The following is an 8,048-nucleotide window of genomic DNA, read 5'->3' as shown; positions in this document are numbered from 1 at the left end:
AACTCCGGATAAGTAGCCGAGCGCCGTAACCACTGAGTCACCGCGACAGGTACCCTGACAATTCCCTGGTTCAGTTCTCATTATTAATTGTCTGTTCGACCGTTCCTCCCTCCCCGGCCACAAGCATGGTGTCGTTACACTGGGGCTCCCAATACTTTATTACGAACATAATCTGCGCTGGGAGATTATGCTCGCCTGCGTCCCAAACCTTCGAGCACTGACGCAACCCTCTCAATCATGTCTTCCTCTCGATGGAGATTACCTTATCGTACATATTATTAATGTCCTCCACATCTCCAACGCTGCCCTACCCCATACCGCCTCCGCCGTCTAAGCGAACACAGTAGGCCTGGTTTTCCAATCCGATATTTGCATGTATGCACTTGTGCCTTGCATAGCCGCTGCATTTGACACCAGCCTTGTTCTCGGCACCAGCTATACATTACCGGCGTCCCGCTCTTGCAACGGCCGTATTTACGACAATTATGGCCAGCGATTTCATTACAGCCCTTAGTGCGTCGCGTCAATACAATGTGGAATTTTTGTTTACATATTCTACCACAGTACCATCCTCCTGCACCAAGCTATTGTTGTGCTCGAAGGGTCCTAATTCAGCTAAAATTGGGGCCATGAAAGATTTCCCTTTGCCGCAATCCTGTAACGAAGTCCAGAAATTCGTAAGGCTGTCCTCGTATTACTGTCCATTCGTGTATGACGAATGTATGGATAGATCGATGGATGGTAGGAGCGTCCCCTATGAAATAGGGTGATGGTGGTTGCCACCATGCTGTTTTTTTTCTTTATTTTTGTTTAACTTTGTTATAAATAATAAAATTCGTCATTTTATATTAGTACGCCTTCCTACACGTTTAACCTTATATCACCTCTCTGCTTTAAAGCCACAAATCTCGAAATCTCTTTTTGCTAATTTCCACCGCAGATTTTTTACTTGCCCATTGTTATCTCTAACCCTAGGGCCTCAGGAAGTCAGGAAGAGGGACTGTGTCTGCATCGACATCGGGATGGATACCAGCACATTTTAGAATGAGGTGTTCTATTGTTTCTACAGATTTACCACACACAGCACATGTGTCATCTTCCTTAAATTTATTTTTGTAGCTGCGCGTTCTAAGACACCCTGTCCTAGCTTCAAAGAGTAGCGCACTGACTCTAGTTATCATAAAACGCTGCTTTCCTGATATGCCTTTGCCAACATCGCACACCCTCTCACGGATCTTCTAAAGGAGAACGTCGATTTCTACAGGGGGACGCTACCAAGCAAGTGCCTGCGCCGGGCTGATATTTGAGATTACCACCTGGCCAGGCTAAACACATTTCCCTGTAGCCGCCTCCACTCAAGTCCGCACTGACGCAAGGGATCGGTGCAGTCAGACGCTGTACTTTCTAAGCGGAAATCTGGGCTTGACCGTACATCGCCTAGACCAGCTGCCTCCTCTCTACGTAAGAGCGCAGGTACTCCTTTACCGAAGGAAACGTCTTTGAACTGCTGCGGACACTTCGGAAATTTCGCTTTTCTGTACAAAGCCGCCCTTTTACGGTTCTCAGACACAACCATTCACTTTGTTAGCTCTCATCTCTGAAACACCCTACGTAACGGCCATGTCGCTTTCCTTTACGGCTGCAACAGTATTTTGACGCGGTGGTCTGTAAGTCTTGTCGGGGTCAAAAAAATGCCTGCTTCCTGCTTTTACCACGCCTGAAACTATTTCCAGTAACAGGTGTGCCGGATTGTTCTAGCTCTCCGCATTTGCTAACATTTGCGAAAAAAGGCGTCAGGATGCAGAGCTCCGCCACAGTATCAACAGGTTCACTTCCGACCCTTCCGACTCTTGGATGGCCTAGCTCGTCCTCTGTGATGACACTTTTTACCGCTGCAGTATTATCTCTACCAGTCCCTACCTTCTACACTTCGTTCCTAAGCATGTTCGCAGTGCTGTCCTTTAAGATCTTCATAATCGTCGATAGCCCACCGCTAAAAAGACGAGACACGTGAGGAACGCCTATTCAACAGGCACTCCACAAAGAGCAATGATCGGCGTAACAATGTAATTGGATGGTTTTACTCTGGCCCTTTTTAGGACCGGTCTTTGCCAATATATTTCCAACATTGTGTCATTGCCTGCGCTGCTCGTGTCGCTAGTAAGTGAACCGTTTATTCGAACGTCGAAATAGTGTTCAAAGTGTTCAAGTTCGTCGACGACTACGTAGATTCTGCTGTGAAGACACGTTCAGCAGCATTATAGTAGAGTAAGCAAAGGTGTTTAAGGAAAGAGCATTCAGCCTAATTATACTTCTTGAGGTCTATGAAGGAAACGTGCTATAATTTCTCTACCTTCTTAAATTTGCGCCGTACCAAGGCGATTGATAATACGAACAGAGGTCAGGTATAGCACTGCTGCACTTCACTCGAGGCCACTCGAAACTTGTTAATAGCATCACTCATAAAAGCATAACAGCGGCATTATTTAAATCGTGTAGCTGTGCGCTGAACGGAGGCCTAAAAATCAGGTCTTCCGGCTATAAACTGCTAGCTGTCCTGACAGCGTGAATTTCTGGCCTTTGAAGAGGATGACTACAGTGGTCTAACATTTTCAGCTGACAATCTAAGCGGGCTCCTGAGGACAGAAATCAGAGGAAACTTGTTGTTTTTCTTTACGTTCATAGCGCGGCTCATGGGTTTAAGAAGATGGCTGTGGGTTACAAATTTGTCGTCTTGTTGTTTACGCCGAACAAGCTAAGAAGAATTTGTCAGGCGGTAGAAAAGACAGCCAAAAAAGAAAACGACAGCACGGACAAAGATATTGTCATATATATACGCGATATGGGACGTCGTAGAACGTGTTTGTTTGCGGACGAACTGCATAAATAACAAACAATGCGACAGATCGAGATTTAAAAGCTAACAGCCGCATAAATAAAAAATGACTGAATGCATGGCAGGGGGCTTGTAAACAGGCGTTGGAGCTCATGTTGCTTTCTTCAAAAGCTGAAGACAGAATGTGTTTTGTCGTTGACGAATATGAGATTTGTTCGCTAAATTTATCCATTTTCAAAAGACGGATCTCCGATTGCGTCTGCAACAAACTCTGTTTTGTAGAGTTCTGTAGCTTAGTCTGCCATATGTTTTAATTATCAGATGTTGGATATTTCTTAGTGCTAACTTCCCAGTATGGACATCTCTACATGCAGATGTTGATAAGTTGGTGTGTTGCGACACCACGGGTTCCTGAGCATAGGCATGGACATCCCCCCAGGTGATGGTTTTAAGCAGTATGTCACCACGAACCCGAGCACCCACGTTTTTCCCTACGTGGCTCAGCCGTCTCCGGGGAAAGGGGGATCCTGGTGGCTGAGGCGATGCTGAGAGTTTGGAGATTTAAAGCCCCTCAGTGGAGTCACCACACCACTTTGGCCCCCTATTTTTGTATACGGCACCTCCAGCCTGACCCAACCGAGGGAAATCGGCAGTTAGCCCTTTCCTGTCCTGCCCTTTCAATCTTTTAATTTCCTATCCGTTTCTCAAAACTTTCCTGCCTCCTACTGACTCCTCGTTTTTTTTTTCTGTCTGCAAGGGATAGCCTTGGGTCGCTGAACGTAAAAGCGCAAGAAACAAGGACGTAGAATAAGACAGACTACATGAGCGCTCGTGTTGTCTGTCTTATTGTCTTATTCTACGTCCTTGTTTCTTGCGCTTTTACGCTAAGCATGGAAAATCAACTCACCCAAACGCGGCCTTTATTGAGCCTTGCGTCACCAAATGCCATGAGTTTTATATGTTTTATTATAACGTTGATGTACAGCTGGCGTGGGCAGGGCTTTTTTGCAAGTTCTTGTCCCGTGCCTTCTTTCGGCCCAGTGCTAGCTGATTGGCACCACAAACCAACATTAGATAAAATTTTTCGCTATCTCTGTTCCACAGAATGAGAGCCCTCATAAAAGAGGGTGATATGAGGCTGAAGATTCTCCCACAAAAATACTATACCATTTCCAAAATACCATGTTGTACTCAATGAAGGAGTAGAAAAACTACAGAAAATTTTCTCCCTGATCATATTATCAATGTCCTCGGCAGACGCCTTGGGCCCAGGTTAAAAACGAACAGAATGGCAAGTGGCGATTTGCTATTTGAAGTACAAAACAACGTACAACTCTCAAAACTTCCGCACATTGTGACCATAGTTAGATATCGTTGTTTTCATCACAGCCCACAGGTCGCTACAAGGAATTTGTGTCCTCTATAAACATTTCCACGCCATAAAAAAATGTGGCATCGTCATCATCACCATCAAATCATCAGCCTGATTACGCCCAGTGCCTCTCCCATATCTCTATAATTAATCCAGTTCTTTGCCCGCTGCGTCCAACGTATCCCCACAAACTTCTTTATCTCATCCACCCACCTAACTTTTGCCCCCATCCCCGCTTGCTGCTATGCTTGCCTTTTGTTGGAATCCACTTCGTTACCTAATTGCTGTCTTTAGCCAGTGTTTTTTCCCTCACCCATTCCGGCCGCTTCTGGTCTCTTCACGATACACCTATTATTTTTGTTTCCATAGCTGGCTGCGTTGTCCTCAAATTAAGCTGAACCCTATTTGTTAGCCTCAAGAATGCTGTCCCGTAGATGAGCACCAGGAAGATACAGCTGCTGTATACTTTTCTCTTGAGGGATATTGGTACGATATCCATCAAGATGTGGGAAAAAGTTCTTTCATTGTGAGAAGTTCGCAAAATCACTGGTGACAACACCCATTTCAATTTTCCGTTGTTGCCAACACCCGGCAGAAAAACATATTTATAAAAAAGGCGAGCATTTTGCTTTATGGTTTATAGAGAATTAACGTCCCAAAGCGGCTCAGGCTATGAAGGAGGCTGTATTGAAGGGCTCGAGAAATTTCAGCCACCTGAAGTTCTTTCACGTGCACTGACATTGCACATTACTCGAACATCTAGAATTTCACCTTAATAGAAATTTGACTGCCGCTGCCGAGATCGAAGTAGCGTCTTTCCGACGCCATAACCACTGAGTCGACGGGGCGGCAGGCGAGCATTTTGCTGAAGCCTCAAGTTCGTTCAGCTATTCAAGCGCATTCCAAAAGCACAAAGCAATAGAACAAAAACAAAAACATCGCTCAGGAGCACAACCCGCCGCAGTGGCTCAGTGGTTAGGGCACTCGGCTAATGATCCGGAGTACCCGGTATCAAACCCGACCGTGGAGGCGTCGTTTCGACGAAGGCGAATCGCTAAAGCGCGCGTGTGCTGTGCGATGTCAGTGGACGTAAAAGATCTCCCAGATGATCGATTTAGTTCAGACACATCCACTAGAGCACCTTTATCTTCCTTTCTTCTTTCACTGTCTCCTTTATCTCTTCCGTTGCGGCGCGGTTCAGGTGTCCGCAAGATGTAAGACAGATACTGCGCATTACCTTCCCCAAAAAAACAAATTTAAATTTAAATTTTCCGGAGCAGACACATCAAGTCTGCAATCAGCCAATCACATTGCAAGAATTAGGTCATTCTTCTCCGAGAAAAAGACAGCACTAGGACCAGACATTGTGCATTATGCTACGCTCACCAATCTCTCTGAAGCGCCCGTTAAGGCAGTGTTGAAATACTTCAATAAAATTTGGGTAAGTGGAAAATACCTTAGGCGTGAAAAAAACAGCTGTTGCGCTTTTCTGAAACTCGGAAACCCACCAATAAGTCATAGTGGTTACAGAACGATAGTCATCACCAGCTGTGTTGCAAAACTATTCAGAGCGTTCCAAACTTTAGACTTACTTTCGTCCTCCAATCCCGCCGACTTTTACATATACATCAATATGGGTTTAGAAAAGCATGTACCGCTACCCATCACCTTGTCCCGCTAGAAAACACAACCGGTAGGCGTTCATACACAAAACAAAACTGCATCTCGGTCTTCTGCGACCTATAGAAGGCCCAAGATGCCACGTGGCGTTTTGGCCCCCTACCTGACCAAACAGAGCTAGGTATCCGCGGCAGGATGCTTAACGGTGCACTCAAGAGGAATATTAATTCGTCTGTTAGCCACGGGAACTCAATCTACACGTTCCGGGCATTCTTACAAAACTTCTTATTCTTGCCCTGTGGGGCCAATTTTTCTAATTAAATCGAATTAAACGTCCCGCTCCCGCCTTTTGCTGAACTTAACGCGGTAGTTAGGCAGAGTCACCCAACGCGTGGAGTGCATATGTGCCAGTCTAGTGGCTGCTTCGCTTTCGCTTTTATTTTGTTTTTTAGGTTTTATTGAATAAACAGTTACTGTCACAGACAATGTAGCCACAAATTAGGTCCACGGAAATAAAAATACACGTGTACGCTTTGATTTACGCCACAGGAGTGGCTGACGCAGTGGTTGACTCTTCCTACCTACCGCGGTGGCTTAAAAAAGAAGGTGGGAGCCGGGATGTTTAATTCAATTTAATTAGGGCAGTCGGTCGCGCAGCACAATATTTCGAAGTTTCTAAGAATTCCGCGAACGTGTAGATAGATTTCCGGCAGTAAAAAGACGAGTTCAGACTCCTCTTGAGTGCACATTTAACAGCTTGAACGATTTACCAGATAACCGCACATTCTGATTAGAGCTAAGAAGAAGTCTATTACTTTCACTCAACAGATGCCTACGGAGTGTATTCTATGCACGATAACTTCATCGTAAAAATCAATTGCTCAGGTAAAATAATACGCATGTTCATAATGCTTTTGACTTGTGTAGGCGATGTACAAATAGCGTGCACTTGCTCCAGCATATCTACTTGTGAGAGACAAATATGTACCCAAATAGAAAATAGCCTGCTGGGGCACACAGAAATTGATTTAAGTTTTCTCGTCAAAAAGGGTAGCTGTTATATTATCATTGCGACGGGGTCTCCAGGTTGATCCTAATCTGTGCCTGTACCATACGACATAACTAAATAAACACGAACACAAGTTTTTATGCGTCCCTTATGACAAAAAACTCCGATTTGCAGCACGCATAAAGAACCTTAAAATGAGCGCTTATTTTTTTATTCACTTCTTTTTTTTATCCTAGTGGCATTACATAGGGTTAGTGGTAAATATACAAAAACGGAGAGAAAGAAACAGAGTTTGTTAAAAGAAGGTTAACTAGCACCTTAATATACAATGTTAGCTAGACTGGCGCGGAACTGCTCATGATTTTCAATACCAGCAACTTCTGCTGGGAGGTGGTTCCAGTCACGTCTGATTCGCAGCACGAATTACTCACAGAAGCATAATTTAGGGTTTCGAGATCCCTCCGGCCAAATTAAGCTAAATTGGCTTCCGCATTAGCCCAAATGCCGCCAAAAGGGAAGTTTTTAATTACCCCAAAAGCAGCCAGAAATCTTTCTTTTTTCTGGATAGGTATGATATTTAATTGTATGCCAGGATATTAACATATTACTTTTTCCACACGGGGCCTATGAGACGGAGTAGTTGTAGCAGTAAGCGGTTTTTTAAATAATAAAAAAAACAACGGAAAAGCTACTTGCTAGCTCCAGCACCTGCCATCGATACTGAAGCACCTGAGCTGTTGCAGCGGAAATAAAGGGTAGCAGGCAGAATGCAGAAATGAAATGAAAGAGGTGAGGAGACAGGAAGAGAGGGCAGGCGGAGACGGAGGCCATAGCATGTTTTTTGCGCCACGTGCACAGCATCCCTAACGTTATGTGCCACGGAAAGCAAAAGCTAGAGCACTTTGAGCGGTGAACCAACACAGGAATGCAAGGTAATTCTGATAAGGCAAATGCGGTGTAGATCAAAACGCCGTATTTTGTTTTCTCAACACAAAAAAAAATCACAAAAAGAAGAAATCACAAAGAGCACCCCACAGAAAACTCAGCACAGGTATGCATTCAGCCATAGAGTACAGCTCAAGCTTACGACATTTGCCCCCAACACAATATAAAAAGTGAAGCACTACAATTAATTGCAACACGAACTTTAGTAAAATATGAGAGTTCGTACAAAATCTTGCACAATAGATAATAGGGAATGGGCTTACGAG

General features: G+C 44.5%; 1 protein-coding gene across 1 annotated transcript in view; it reads left to right on the top strand.

Moving 5' to 3' along the window:
* LOC144134866 (uncharacterized) overlaps positions 1-1,358 on the top strand; it is a 67,869-nt gene extending 66,511 nt beyond the window's left edge. The window contains exon 6 of the mRNA XM_077667677.1: positions 1,265-1,358. Within this exon, the coding sequence (XP_077523803.1) occupies positions 1,265-1,300 (36 nt within the window). The 3' untranslated portion in view covers positions 1,301-1,358. The remainder of the gene's footprint in view (positions 1-1,264) is intronic.
* The last annotated feature ends 6,690 nt before the right edge of the window (positions 1,359-8,048 follow it).

Source organism: Amblyomma americanum, chromosome 5, assembly GCF_052857255.1.
Source record: "Amblyomma americanum isolate KBUSLIRL-KWMA chromosome 5, ASM5285725v1, whole genome shotgun sequence".
In the NCBI taxonomy this organism is placed as follows: Eukaryota; Metazoa; Arthropoda; class Arachnida; order Ixodida; family Ixodidae; genus Amblyomma; species Amblyomma americanum.
The sequence above is the reverse complement of the archived record's forward strand: the minus strand, read 5'-3'. Positions and strand labels throughout refer to the sequence as shown.